The sequence below is a fragment of the Peromyscus maniculatus genome, chromosome 8, assembly GCF_049852395.1.
Source record: "Peromyscus maniculatus bairdii isolate BWxNUB_F1_BW_parent chromosome 8, HU_Pman_BW_mat_3.1, whole genome shotgun sequence".
Lineage (NCBI taxonomy): Eukaryota > Metazoa > Chordata > Mammalia > Rodentia > Cricetidae > Peromyscus > Peromyscus maniculatus.
The window spans coordinates 59202666-59217180 of record NC_134859.1 but is presented as its reverse complement, the minus strand read 5'-3'; the positions used below and the strand labels follow the sequence as shown (position 1 = coordinate 59217180).

General features: G+C 52.6%; 1 protein-coding gene across 5 annotated transcripts; it reads right to left on the bottom strand.

Annotated features, from left to right (window-relative positions):
• Positions 1-1532: 1532 nt before the first annotated feature.
• On the bottom strand, positions 1533-13217 carry P2rx5 (purinergic receptor P2X 5). Of its 5 annotated transcripts, none has more exons than XM_015985806.3 (14): positions 13081-13217; positions 11938-11988; positions 9466-9616; positions 8887-8958; positions 8343-8418; positions 8158-8254; positions 7919-7999; positions 7539-7677; positions 6991-7124; positions 6631-6724; positions 6445-6510; positions 3927-4009; positions 3038-3205; positions 1533-2715 (listed from the first exon to the last, which is right to left on the bottom strand). In XM_015985806.3, exons 1-14 carry the CDS (start codon positions 13215-13217, stop codon positions 2697-2699), a joined length of 1368 nt encoding a protein of 455 aa, XP_015841292.1. In that variant the 3' UTR covers positions 1533-2696. The 5 variants fall into 5 exon arrangements, with proteins under 5 accessions (XP_015841292.1, XP_015841294.1, XP_015841293.1 ...); XM_015985808.3 differs by having other exon boundaries at positions 7539-7623; XM_015985807.3 differs by lacking the exon at positions 11938-11988.
• Between the last annotated feature and the right edge of the window lie 1298 nt (positions 13218-14515).

The following is a 14515-nucleotide window of genomic DNA, read 5'->3' as shown; positions in this document are numbered from 1 at the left end:
CAGAGATCCACCTGCCCTACCTCTTCCTATGTATGGGTGTTTCGCTTGCATGTATGTCTGTGCACCAGTGCATGCCTAGTACACACAGAGGCCAGAACAGGGCATCTGTTCCTTTGGAACTAGAATTACAGGAGGTTGCAAGCCATCATGTGAGTGCTGGGAATTGAACCCCAGTTTTCTGAAAGGGCAGCCAACGCTCTTAACACTGAGCCATCCTTCACCCCTCCACCCATTTTTAGAAGGGGACCTCACTCTCTGTTGCCCAGGTTGAAATTCCTGAGCTCGGTGACCCACCCCCATATGCTGGGTCTGCAGGTGTGCAGCGCCTCACCCAGCCACCAGGCCCCTTCTGATTACCATGTGCAAGGGTCCAGCGGAAGGATGTTCACTGTCCCTGGCATGTGGTGCTTTCCAGAGAGGAGCTCCCAGCATCGAGAAGCCCCTAGACAGCAGCTGGGACTCACGTCGAGGCAGAACGTGACACTTGACAATGGTCCACAGATGAAGAGCCCTGGGTGGCTCACCTTGGGTTTCTCCAGATAGCCCTCCGTGGTGTAAGGGAAAGTTAGCTCGCTAGTTCCCCAGCCCTGTATTTAAATGTGTCTGATTAAATTAAATGAGTCTGATTCTGACAAGGAACTTGGTCTTACAGGAATAGATCATTTCCTGAGGGAGTGGCTGGGTAGCCAGATGGATCCTCAGAAAGATAAAGGCGGGTGAAAGAAAAGGATGTCTTAAAACAACAACAACAACGAAGACAGGGTCTCACTATGTAGCCCTCCCTGGCACAGAACTAGCGCCACTGACCAGGCTGGCCTTGAACTCAGAGACCCATCTGCCTCTGCCTCCCAAGTGCTGGGATTCAAGTTGTTCACCATGCCTGACTACTTCTATGCTTGTGAATCTTTAAATTTTGAGTTAGATTAGGTATTACCTCATTAAAACGTTTGAATTTAAATAAACTGAGCATGTTGCTATCTTCCAAGTGAAGATGGGAAACGAGGTATAGTGGCACACACCTTTAGTCCCAGCATTCAAGAGGCAGGCAGATCTGTGTGAGGCCAGCCTAGTCTACATGGAGTTCCAAGATAGCCAGGACTCATAGAAATGCCCTGTCTTCTAGCCTGGGCTACCAAGTGAGTTCCAGGAAAGGCGCAAAGCTACACAGAGAAACCCTGTCTCGAAAAAACCAAAAAAAAAAAAAAAAAAAAAAAAAAAGAAATGCCCTGTCTTAAAAAAACAAACAAACAAAAAAAACCACGGAAGGATGGGAGAGGGGAGAGGGGGTCCCTCTTGGCCTCAGGGCAGCATGTGTAAGTCTGACCTAGTACCCTGTGACATTTAACTATGTGCTTGCAAATGACTTTGAGATCTCGGGGAAACTCTATGTGGGTAGGAGTAGGGAGAGGCTTGCAACCTTACATTTTTTGTCAGGCTCTCTCGAGAGTGGTCCATGGACCCCACTTCAAAGCTCAAGCTCCATGGAATGACATGCAGTGGGAAGGAACTAGACACACAGGTCAGGGACAACCTTTCAGTGAAAGTCATCCTTTATCTCATTAGCACTTCAAGGCTCAACTTCTGAGAGCAGGAAGTCAATCAGGGACTCCCAGAGCCCCCCCCCACCCCCCCCACCCCCAAAACAGTACGAGCTAAACTGCACAGGCAAGTCCCTCTCTCACCTGGGCAAGTCGGTTTCCCAGAGCTACCCTAGGCTGCGGGTGGGGGCTAGAACAGGCGATTGGCTTACCTGCCTTCCCTCCCAAATCTTGCCTGGGAGACCCTTAAGTCTTTTCCAGGTGCCTCCTTGGCTACCTTTAAATTTTACATCTGGGGGTGGGGCTAAATGTCCCCTGGATGTCATCCAGCAGCTTTTTCTGAGCAGCCATCATTCTCTGCAGAGACTTGTCAGGAGTCTTGGCTAGAGGCTGGAGGAAGGCCAGGCTGTCTGGGCTAGCTGATGTCTCTGGAGAGAGTTACATGTGTACCCCTACCCTGGGGCCAGGTCAGCAGCTTGTTTAAGCCTCTCAGATAGGACTAAAGTGCAGCATGCACCCATAGATGTGGACTGCCTGTACGAATAAATGAATGTTCGGCTGGGTTCAGAGACGGGGCATGTAAATATTCTCCTACCCCTGAAGCCCCTGGCCTGCCCCTTCCCTGCGGGCCTGCCCCAGGGCCTCCTTTCTGCATCTGAGCCACTCTGGCCATCCAGGAGGCTCCCCTCCACACAATAAAAAACTTCCAGCAGGATCCCACCCAAGCTGGGTGGGGTTGGTGGGCCTGTTCCCAGAAGCCCCATCCTGAGCAAGCACCAAGATGCCTCTTCCCAGTTCAGAGCTGTGGTCTGTCCTGGCCCCATTAGCTTGAATCGGTTCTCTGCCAAGAGCACTGGCTACGTCTGCACCGTTTGCAAGTTCTGTGGCTGCTTCACATTCAGGATGGCTTTCTCCTGGAGGCCGGCCCTTGGGGGAGGGGTGCACACAGAAGGCAGAGAGAGGGCTGTCAGGAACACTTTCAGGCATGGCCTTTCTGAGGCAGAGTACGCGGCAGTCGGCAGTCGCAGCCTCTCTCTGGCAGTGAGCAGGCAGGCACAGCCGAGGAGAAACACTGTCCCAGAGGCAGCTCGGATGCACGACGATGTTCACGCTGAGGACTGGGAAGCTCAGGATCTCCCACAGCAATAGGAGGCTGTGCTAGACAAGCAAGGTGGACCTGCAGGTAAGGGGCTCAGGTGGGTGACAGGCAGTGACAGCTCAGGGGACAGCTAGGCTTCGGATCCCTCAGTCCGGTCCCCCTGCTGCAGCCCTCAGCCTCCACCTTTCTCTCTTCTGTTCCATCCCAGGGAATTTCTTCTCAGCTCACCCCACATGACCCAGCTCCCAGCAGGAGGCTACCCAACCTTAGCAAAGAGTGAAAACTGGGGGCCCGAGAGAAAGACCATCCTAGGCCTGGGAACACCCTCTGAAGTGAATCCCAAGCAGCCAGCCCCCTCTACAGAAGCCAGGCCCTGGCCAGCTGTCCCACAGGCCCTTACCTGACAGGCTCAAAGAGCTCCTGGCAGTTGCTATTCTGCTTCCTGCCACTCGGGGCCAGCTCTTGGGGGTGCTCATTCTGCTGAACCCCTTCTGGAGGCTTGTCCTCTGGCAGCTCCTGCTCGATCTCATTGGCCTCAAGCTCAACATTGGCTTCCTCCTCCTGACCCCTGGAGAAGACACGGCCACAAGCTTCTTGGGGTGCTGTCAGAGACTTGCACTCCCAGCTGGGCCACTCTTTCCTCCGGCAGAGCAGCCTGTGGCCAGGTGGGGCCGTACCAGCTGGGTTCAGGCTGCCCTGGGCAGCCCAGACAGATCACACAGGTCCACGCGGCACCCACAGTCCAGGTTGCTGGCACTGAGGAAGCACATGCTGCCTGACCCAATTTCTCACTCTGGACCCAGCTCCTCCAAAATGCCTCCTCCAAGGGCAAGGCCAGAACCCCTTTCCCTTCCTGTCACCCCAGACCCAGCACCCTCCCATGCTGTGTTCTGTGTTCCGATGCTAAGAGCACATACACACACATGCACACGTATCTTCCTTCGACCCCAGGCATCTGTCTAGAACCAAGTCCATTTTGAATAAGCCAGTGTCCTCATCTCGAAGCTGGAGACACTGAGGCTCAAGGAGTCATGGGGCTTGTCTAACATCATCCACTAAGATAGATCCTGTAAAAATATCTTCTGCCCTGTGACCCGGGGGCGGGGGGGGGGGGGGGGGGGGGGGGCGCGGGCGTCTTCTTCCCCAGGTCTTCTGAGCCAAGTCCGGTCTTGTGAAGCAGGGTACACATAGCATACCACCTACACACCCCAACCCAGGACCAGCTTAGATGAGGCTCTAGGCAGGGGCTGGGGGTGCTCCTTGGGCTTCAGAGAGGAAGAATAACTTACCTCACTTTCTCAAACTTCTTGTCTCGGTAAAACTCGCTCTTTCTGATGAGGTAGATAAGTACCAGGTCACAGAAGAAAGCCCCCTGCAAAAGAGTTCGATTCAGAATCCTAGCTTCATAATGCTTGGAGCCTGCGGCAACTCAGGAGCAGGGGACCACCTGAACATGGAAGACACAGCCCAGAAAGGGGTGATGTCCACGAACACAAAGCCATTCCGTGGTAGACACAGGTTAGATCTGGGCTTCCTGCCTCACTCCATGGATCAAGCTCCTCTCACTAAGAATCTACCACCTGCCAGGTTTGCACTAGGGTGCCAGAGGATGTGGACCACAGAACTGGGGATCCCCTGGGCTGCAGGAGACAAGTGGATTGTGATATAGAACCATCAGTCCTACGATGCGAACAGGATTGGGAGCAGGTGGGAAAAGCATTCACTCAGCCTGGGGAGCTCAACTGGAGGCCTGGAATTGCATGGCAGAGGGAGAAGCAGACTTGTCATCACCAATAAATGCCTAGGGCCTGTGGGGCAAGAGCAAAAGTGGGAGCGAGAACCAGCGTGTTGTCTGAGAATGCTTTTGAGACATTGGCCCTAGTCCTTCGTGGGGAGGCATGGCAGCGGCAGTTGTGATCGTTTGGAAAGAGCCCTCTGATAGCCAGGGGAAGATGGGCTGGCGGGCATCTTAACCTCGACAACAGGGACGCTGCAGCTACGGTCAGGAAAAGACAGGAAGCCTGAGCAGACCCAGTTGGGCAGACTAATCACCCCTGAACACAGGCTTCAGATCAGAGCACGTTGTGTGTAATTCCTGTCTTCTCCAGCAGAGGGCGACTTGCCCTATAGCGCAGGAATAGAGGTGTTTCTGAAAGCAGAGGAAGGGCCTGAGTAGAGCGTGCATGTCTTCCCCAGACTCCAGAAATGTCATTTATCGATTCCTTGCTCCTACTTCTTTCCTCAGCCTTCACTGCATTATTGCCTTTTGCTGCATTATTGCCTTCATTTCACAGCTGTGTGTCGGACTTCCAGACTTTACCTACAGAGTATGAGAGCTACGCATGTGCACAGCGGATCCCTAATGATGACGGCCTGAGTCAGAAACATTCCACTTGGGGACCACTATTTTGGTTTGGTTTGGTTTGGTTTGGTTTGGTTTGGTTTGGTTTGGTTAGGTTTGGTTAGGTTTGGTTAGGTTTGGTTAGGTTTGGTTAGGTTTGGTTAGGTTTGATTAGGTTTGGTTTGGTTTGGCTTGGTTTGGTTTGGCTTGGTTTGGTTTGGTTAGGTTAGGTTTGGTTAGGTTTGGTTGTTTTGTGTTGTGTTGTGTTTTTTATTTTGTTTTGTTTTGTTTTTTGAGACCATGTTTCTCTGTGTAGCCCTGGCTGTCCTGGAACTTGCTCAGTAGACCAGGCTGGCCTCAAACTAGAGAGATCCCCTTGCCTCTGCCTCTTGAGGGCTGGGATTAATGCACTGCCCATCATTAAGGATCATGCTTTTTTTTTTAAGATTTATTTTATTTATTACATATAGTGTTCTGTGTGCATGTTTGCCTACATGCCAGAAGACAGTGCAAAGTCTATCCTGTCTATCCCGGGTCCTGACAGAATCCTCTAGTGGCTTCTTGGGCTGCCCAGGGAGAGGAGAGAAGAGGCCTCTGGGAGGGAACTTGCCGTGTCGTTGACGTGAGCCCCCAGTGACTCCCACACTCCCACCTTTAACCTCCTCCCAGAAGTACCGAGGGTGTGACCGGCATTTGCAGGAAGTCCTTCCCTGGACTCCAGCCATTTCCTACCATGGAAGCCACTATGGGTGGCTAAACACCTACCCCAAAGGATTACAAGACTGTCTCCCCTGTTTTATTTATTGACCAATCAGAACAATTTGACATACAGACCATCCCACAGCACTTCCCCTTTTCTTTTTTTAAAAAGGAAGGTTTTAGCTTTTTTTCGGGAAGCTAGGACCACTGCAGGAGGAAGGGTGAGATTTTAGCTCTGAGCTCTGATCTCTTGGCTTTCTCTTTTACATTGGTTCTGTGTTTCTTATTTAATAAGACGGTTGGTTACATCTACATCTCATCCTTTCAAATGCAGGCTCTCAGATGGAGACCATGTTTGAGCAACCTAGCTGTGGGGAGGTCCCACTGACACCTGGTGAATAAAGACCAGGAAGTCACTTAAACACATTCCACAGGTAAAGCAAAAAGACGCCCTGGCCCCAGATGTCAACAGTGCTCAAAAGTGGCATAGCCTAATCAGTTTCCCATTACCAGAACTGGAGATGGAGAATTTTAGACCTAGAATCCCAAAGATTCCAGCCCACACCAGGACTGGAGGACCATCTCTCTGCGCCACACTCCACTCAAGCTCACACATAGTCAGAGCTACAGGCAGTCAGTGTCCTCTGGGGGAGCTGGCCGAGTGTGACCTCACAGCCCCTCCTGTGTTCTGGACTCAGCATGTTCCTCCCAGGCAGTTAGTTACCTCCCTTTCCCTAGGAAGCCAGCAAGGCGGAGGAGGTACTCACAGCACCCATGAGCGCCAACCCAGAACCTATGTTGATGACTGTAGGGATGATGCTGAACTTTCCTGCCTGTGAAACAGAAACCGCCAGGTGAGTAAGGCAGGGTGGACCACTGGATCCCCAATGGGCACTCCAACCTCCCTGACCCAGCAACCACCAGGCCCTGGAATGGGAAGAAGATCTACATACCTTGCCATTAACTATCACATCAAAGCGGATGCCATAGGCTTTCATCAGGTCACGGAACTCTACCCCATTAGCATCACGGTAATACCTGGCAAACCTGGGGAGACAGGGCCCCGGAGACGCTCGTCTGCCTCGACCTTTTCTCCATTGCAGCACAAAGTGGCTGCTTTGGGAAATTCTCAGCAATCCAGGGTCCTAGAGCAGTTCTAGGAGTGTGTGCCCAGAACTGAGGCTCGCACAAAGACAGGGTTTTCCCAGGGTGCTCCGTGCCAGCCCCTGGACCACGAGAACACTGGTGGGCTTGACCGGCAGAGAACACAGAGTAGAGCCAAGGTCTCCAGGCAGCACAGAAACAGCACTTACCTGAAGTTGTACCCAGAGGAGATGGACTTGGTGTGCTTGTTGTCCAGACGGTTGAAGTAATAGTGTGGGTTACATTTCGAGGGAGCTTTATCAAGGTCACAGTCCCATTCGATATGGATTCCTATCACACCACCCTTGACACAAGAAACAGGGCGAATGCTAGAGTTGTCTGCAGATGGACAGAAGTCACGGGGCAGCCCTTTATGAGAGCCAGACAAGTTGGCCAGAGGTCAGCTACCTGGGCTGGCCTGACCACACTTTACACACAAATCAACATGTGTCCATGGGGTTCCGTTCAACTGCTTCTGATGGTGTTCTGGAGTCAGAGAAGTACCCAGCAGGTGCCAGGTCAGCCCCACCCACCCACGTGTCCTCACTGAGTGCCTGATAGAGCCAGGCCATTTGTCACAACTAATTCTGAAAATAGTAAGCTCCTGGGAACAAGTGACTCTGCAGGGCCACCCCAGACCTGATGCCCCTCCACCCTCTCCTTCTCACTGCAGAGGCCAGGTTCCCGGGGAGAGCTGCCTGAACCACACACCACCCACCTTCAGGGCTATATCCTGGAAGTCAGCCCCTGCCCAGCGGACAACGGACCCCAGTCGGAAGATGGGACAGTAGAGATTCTTGGAGCTGAAGTGACAGGTTTTCAGGAAATTTTTGTTGCTTGTTTCTAGCACATTGGCTCTAAGAGGAAGCCATGATGGGAGGGTGAGACGTTTTGTCGCCGGGCCAGACCCAGGAGGCAATGGGCCCTTTGCCAGATATGACCGTATCTTAGTCCCCTCAAAAACAGAGCCCACCCCCTGAGCAGAGAAAAGGGCACCCCTGTTCATGCATGTATGTATACACACCGTGCACAGCTTGGGTGAGGCCACAGGGAGGGCCCTCAGCCCACCTCCCCATCCAGGAGCCAAGCCCCACCTACTTGGAGAAGTTGAACTTGGGGAAGCGGATGAAGTTCTTTATGAAAATGGTGAAGCCTTCAGCATCCTTCAGGAGGGGATCCCTGAAAACCAGGCCAGGGCAGCCTGAGCAGGAGAACTGCCCCTGCCCTCTATGACTCCCCTAGACCTATGGCATGGGCAGGCCTCTGGCCTCAGGTAGGACCCACTGTGTAAGACTGTGTAGGCAACTCCTCTAGGACCACAGGCCGGGGCCACTCACGTGGGCGAGGACATTGTCTCCACTGGGCACCAAGCGAAGATCTCACAGGTGCCCTGGGTAGAGTTCCCCACCCGTAGACAGCGACCAGTTTTCAGTCCTGCGGGGGAGGCACAGGAACAATGCCATGGACCTTCCCGTCCAGGTTTCTTTGCCCTGCTCCAGCCCCAGCCGCTCCAGGCCCTCACCATGTCCAGCTACAACAGATTCCCCAGCATGGCAGTCAGAGTCCTCGAAACACTCGCCATCAGGGATGCCTTCACGCTGCAAGAAAAGAAACGCATCTGCCAGGGGTCCCATCAGAGACAGAAAGGGGCTTCTTCCCCAGCCTGAGGCCACATGCCCTTTGCAAATCTATTTCTCAGGCTGGCAAAGTGACTCAGTTGGGGGAGAACATCTACCATGAAAGCCAGGCAGCCTGGGGACCATGGTGAGAGGAGAGAACCAACTCCTAAAAGTTGTTCTCTGACCTCCACACACATGCCATGGCATGCACATGCACACACACGCACACGTACACGCACACTCACACATGCGCACACACATGCAAGTAGGCAGTAATAATAAATGAAAATGTAAAACTTAAAAAATTTAAGAAAACCCATCTCTCCCCGAAACCGCGTGGGCACCATGCAGCATTTATAAATACCAAACCAAGCCCCTGCTGCAGGAGGACTGTGACCACAGCTGGGGCCTTTCCAACCCCTCCCCAACACACACGCCAAGTCAAACCTCAGCACAGATGCCCTGCCGCTGGTTAGGAGTCACGATCAGGTTGGTGACCACGAAGAAAACGTTCTCCCCCTGAGGAGCCAGACAGAGTTTGAGGAATCTCCTCCTGGCCTCTCGGGGAAGAGTCAGCCAGGTGAGAGTGGACCTCTGCATGGGGTTGGGAACAATGGGGACCACAAAACTGGGGGTCGTTGTCCATCTGTCTGATGAGCCCACACTTTCCAAGTGGATATCCTTTGGTGGGTAACTTATAGCTTTGCAATCCCCAAGCTCTCTCACCCCATAATTCTGTCCTGTCCTCAGCCTGGTTCTACACCAGGGCAGCCATGAACAAGCTGGGGAGCTATTCCCAGGGGCACTGTGCCAGGTCACTCTGGCCCCATGTAGTCTCAACAGACACATAGATCACTGAGGACAAGAGAAGTCAGGCCTGGTGCAGAAAAGGAGGCAGGGAAATCATGCAGGGTTTCTGTCTGTATCCCCAACCAGAGAGACTATTGATGGAGTTGCCTGGGTACTTCCTGTGTGACCCACCCCAAGCCACACCTCACCAGCCCAGGTCCTGCATGGTGATCTGACCTGAGACGGGATGACAAAGTCCGCTACATCCCAGAGCCGTTCCCCAAGCATGGTGGTATTGGTGTAGGCCACACCCTTGACTTTGGTGACCACAGCACTCTGCAGGGAAGTGTCAATATCCTGGTAACTCTTCTTAATCAGAAACACCCATCTGTAGAAATAGGGCCAACGGTGGACATCATCACAGGGCTACCCAGGCCAGGCTGGGGTGAGAAGCATAGTAAGTCCTGGGCTGGTGGCATTGAGAGATCAGGATTCACCTGTCCCACAAGCATGCGTTACTGCACTCAAGCAGGAAGATAGACAGTTGAAGGCTGACCTGGGCTACAGGATGAGACACTACCTTTTAAAACAAAATCTGACGCTGGAGAGTTGGCTTAGTGGTTAAGAGCACTTGATGCTCTTGCAGAGGATCCCTTTTCCATTCCAGGCACCCACTCGGTGGCTCATAACCATCTGTAACTACAGTCCCAGCTCTGACCTCCTCAAGGACAGAGACCAGGCACACATATGGTGCACAGGCATACATGCAGGTAAAACATTCACATCCATAAAAATAATAAAATTAGTATCTCTAAAAAAAAAAAAAAGAAAGAAAAAGAAAAGAAATTGCCAGGTGTGTAGTGGCACACACCTTGAATCCCACCACTTAGGAGGTAGAGGCAGGTGGATCTCTGAGTTCAAGGCCAGCCTGGTCTACAAAGTAAGTTCCAGGACAGCCAGGGCTACACAGAGAAACCCCTGTCTCAAAAAACAAAACAAGGCTGGGCAGTGGTGGTGCACACCTTTAATCCCAGTACTCAGGAGGCAGAGGCAGGCAGATCTCAGTGAGTTCAAGGCCAACCTGGCCTACAGAGTGAGATCCAGGAAAGGCTCTAAAGCTACACAGAGAAACCAGTGTCTCAAGAAACCAAAAACAAAACAAAATACCAAAGGTGGGGGAGAAAAGAAATAAGGAAATCCAAGCAGGAGATACTAGTAGAGGGTTTTCCTAGCATGTGTAAGGCCTTGGGTTTTGCATGAAAAACAAGTAAATCAAAAATAAACAGTGAGCCAGGTGGTAGTGGCACACACCTTTAATCCCAGCACTCAGGAGGCAAAGGCAGGGGGATCTCAGTGAGTTTGAGGCCAGCCTGGACTACAAAGTGAGTTCCAGGATAGCCAGGACTGTTGCACAGAGAAACTCTTTCTCAAAATAAATAAATAAATAAATAAATAAATAAATAAATAAATAAATAAATAAATAAAAAGTAGATAAATGAAATCTCATATTCTTATATACTAAAAACATAAGCAAGCCAGCAAGACCAGGAGATAAAAGCTCTTGCCTCTGAGGTTGATGTTCTGAGTTTGATCCACACACACGGTGGAAGGAGAGAACAGACTCCCACATGTGTGCCATGCCACATGCTTGCCCACACACATACACAATAAATAGAGTAATAAAAATAGTAAAAGGCTGAAGAGATGGCCCAGTGGCTAAGAGTACTTACTGCTCTTGCAGAGGACCTGGGTTCAGTTCTCAGCACCCACATCAGGTTATTCATAAACCCCTGTAACTAACTCAAGACCCAGGGGACCTGACACCCTCTGACCTCCATGGGCACCTGCACATGCATCCTCATACACACAAATAAAATTAATGTAAAAAAAAATGAACCAGCAAAACCAAACCGAAGCAACAAAGAAGTGTGGTCTCCTGAAATTAAAAATGTTTGCACATCAAAGGACACTATCCTGAAAGTGTAGCTCAGGCTGGCCTCAGCTCACAGCAATCCTCCAACCTCAGCCCCTCGAGGGTTAAAATTATAGGTGTGTGCCCATCACACCTTTCTAAAAAGGTAAATATGCTTAAATTGTATGCATGTGCTTGTGTGTGCTCATGAGTTCCGGTACCCTTGGAAGCCAGAAGACGGAGTCAGATCCTCTGGAGCTGGAGTTACAGGGGTTGTGAGCCAATCAGCCAGGAACTGAACTCCTAAAAGAACAGCAAACACTCTTAACCACCTAGACATTGCTCCGGCCCCTAAGAAGATATACTTTTTAAATGAGATGGCCCTTGTCAAATGCTAAGCACAGTGAGCCTGACACAGAGCAAAAGCTCCATGCACAGAACTCACCAGCTTATTGCTGTAGTTAGATATCCAGCTAAACCCCTCTTGGTGAGGCTGGGGAAATCAGTCAAAAGAGGAAGAAGCCAGCTTAGGGTTAGGGTTACAGGTTAGTCATGCAGTGAGTGGCGTGGTAGGCTGGCTCTCTCCAGGGAGTCAGGGAGGTGTCAACCCACTCTGTCCACTTCCTCATTTCCAGGGCAGAGGTAGGGAAGCCTCAACCCTAAGCTATCACATTTTCAAGGAGCTCTGAGAAAGTAGTGATTCTTGAGCAAGGCTTCCATTTTAGCAGAGAAATGCCAGGCCTGGGCCAATCCAAAACAGTAAGCAAATATTCAGCATTTGTTTATTCATTTCGTACCTATTCCCAAGTGAAGTGACACCAGTCCCTCCCATCATGGCATCCCCAAGACTGCAAGGAGATAGAAATAGACACTGAGCAAATGACTACTCAAGTTGGCCATGGGAATGCCAGGGAGGGACAGGGAAGGAGTCATCAGAGCCCTCAAACCTGGACAAGGAGTGGTGCCGCCGAGTAGGGAAGGAAGGACCGTGGTGGCTGAGGAAAGGCAGTCCAAAGACCCTGCCAAGTGTCTTGGTGCTAAAATCCAGGAAACGCTAAGAAATCAGCTATTATCTGCGCCTTTAGTCCCAGCACACGGGAGGAAGGGGCAGGCAGATTTCTGAGTTTGAAGCTAGCCGACTCTACAGAGCAGTCCCAGAACAGCTAGGGCTACACAGAGAAACCCTGTCTCAAAAAACAAAACAAAAACACAAAAACCAAAAAGAAGAAAGGGGGTAGGGACGCAGCCATTGGAAGGCAGCAAGGCTAGGTCAGGACTGCCCTCCCAGGAGCAATCACTGCACACCATTTATTGGAAAACAGAGTGAAAAGCCGCTGTTCTCAGTGGCTGCCGCCCTCCACCTGTGTCTTCTCTTCCTAGGAGCAAGGGAGGGCACCACCAAGGAATAGCTGTTAAACCTCCAACAAGCTGCCCCTGGGCTGGTGGGTCCACATCCTGCTAGGTGAGGAGACGGTAACAGCGGGACAGTGGAGCAGCTGGACACTGGAGAGGCCGCCCGCCTTTCCCGTGAGCTAACCCTGAGTTCCAGAACATGCCAATCTGATGAGTTGGCCGGACCAGGAGTAAGCCAGTGATGCTCCGTGCTTATAAATAACCTGCTGGGTGCCCGGGCCAGCTGTCAGGCCAGAGCCCAGGGAGGCCTCTGGGGGCAGCTGAGCCCAAAGTCCTGGCATCCCTACCTCCTGGCCATGACTGTAACACTGGGCGCTCCAGTCGTGGGAGAAGGAAGGGGCTCTCTACAAATAGCTTCAAACCAAGGTACCCAGTCGCCCCTCCCACGTTTCTCAAAACATAGTGTTCACGTTTCACCTTCCCAACCTTACATCCAAGGGCCCAGGAGGGCCGCCTCCCTAAGGCCCCTGTCTCTACACCTTCCCCTCCCCATGCCCCTGGCTTCCAAAAAGTGCCCGAAGACTCACATGAGCAAGTACAACAGGATGGAGAGCTGCAGCACCCGGTAGAGCAGCCCCACCTTCTTGCTCTTGGCGACCACGAACTTTGCGGTTTTGTAGTCGAACAGCGACAGGGCGAACCCCTTCCAGGCCGCCTGGCCCATGCCTCCGGCTCACTCCGGCCGCCGCCGCCTCCTGCCGCCCGGCGGCCAGCCGAGCACTCTGCGTGCGCTGCCGCAGTCCCGGACGCGCGGCTCCAAAGGGCGTGAGCCGGAGGGCGGGCGCACAGACCCGGGCGGCCGAGAGGACCCCGCCACCGCCGCCGCTGCCGCCGCGGGGAGCCGGACTGCGGCGAGCGCCCAGCCTGGGATGCGGCCACCTCCACTGACACGGTGACACCACCGAGCTGTGCCTCCGGCCACTGGCCTGCAAGGACGCGCGCACCGAGTGCGGAGGCGAGGAAGGAGAGAAGGTGCTTTCCAAGGCGTCTCTCCCGCCCCTACCTCCTCCCATGGGACTCGGTCAAGGGGAACCGGCTGGGGAAACAGAGGCAGGATCCCGGAGGAACCACTAGTAATGACTGGTTTGCCCGATTGCCCTGGACTCGATACTCACGCTGTCAGACAGCTTGTAGGTCCCTGGCCGCCTGTGTCTGCGGTTATCAAGGGGGCGTTTTCCAGACTTCTGCGACTGCGGCTTTAAATCCAACATGTTACCGGTGTCAGGGACCAGCAGTCCCAGTCGGGTACGGTGGCGTAGGGAGAGCCAGGGCACTAAGGCTTTGGGGGCCTAAAACATGCTTAGAGACAGAATAGTTACCCCACCCCACCCCAAAAAAAAACCTGGGCTCAATGCCATCCTTTGAGGCTGAACCAAACAGGGAGGGAGAAGAGGTCCCTTGGAAGTGAGCTTTGGAACTGGTGTGGACTGGGTGAGCTGTGGTGAAGGGCTGTATTGATGAGAGGCTTCCTGTAGTATGAGTCTATATGCAGTGAGGGGCCGTATGGTGAGAAATTACTGGGCTGTGTGTGTACTGGGGGGCTGTGTGTGGTAAGAGGCTGTGGTGGTGATGGGCTGTGTGGCGGTGGGCTGTGTGTGTACTGTGGGGGCTGTGTAGGGTAAAAGGGCCAGCCAAAGAAACCCACCCTGTCCCTGAAGCCAGAGCCAGTGAAAGAAACACACCCTGACCCTAAAACTAGAGCCAAAAGGCTGAAAAGGGCCAGTGAAAGATTTCATGGGAGGCCCTTTTTAGCCTTTTGACCCTGAAACCAGAGCCAAATCTGTCCCTGACCAACTTGAGCACAAAACCAACCAATCCCTGAGCACAAAATCGACCCAATCTGAGTTTATCCAAACTCAGGGATTGAAATCCAACCAATTCTCACCCTGAAAAATCTTCTCCCTGGAAAACCCCACCGCTAAGAAGCCCTGGGTAAGCCCTGTACCTGTTCAGTTGGCTGCT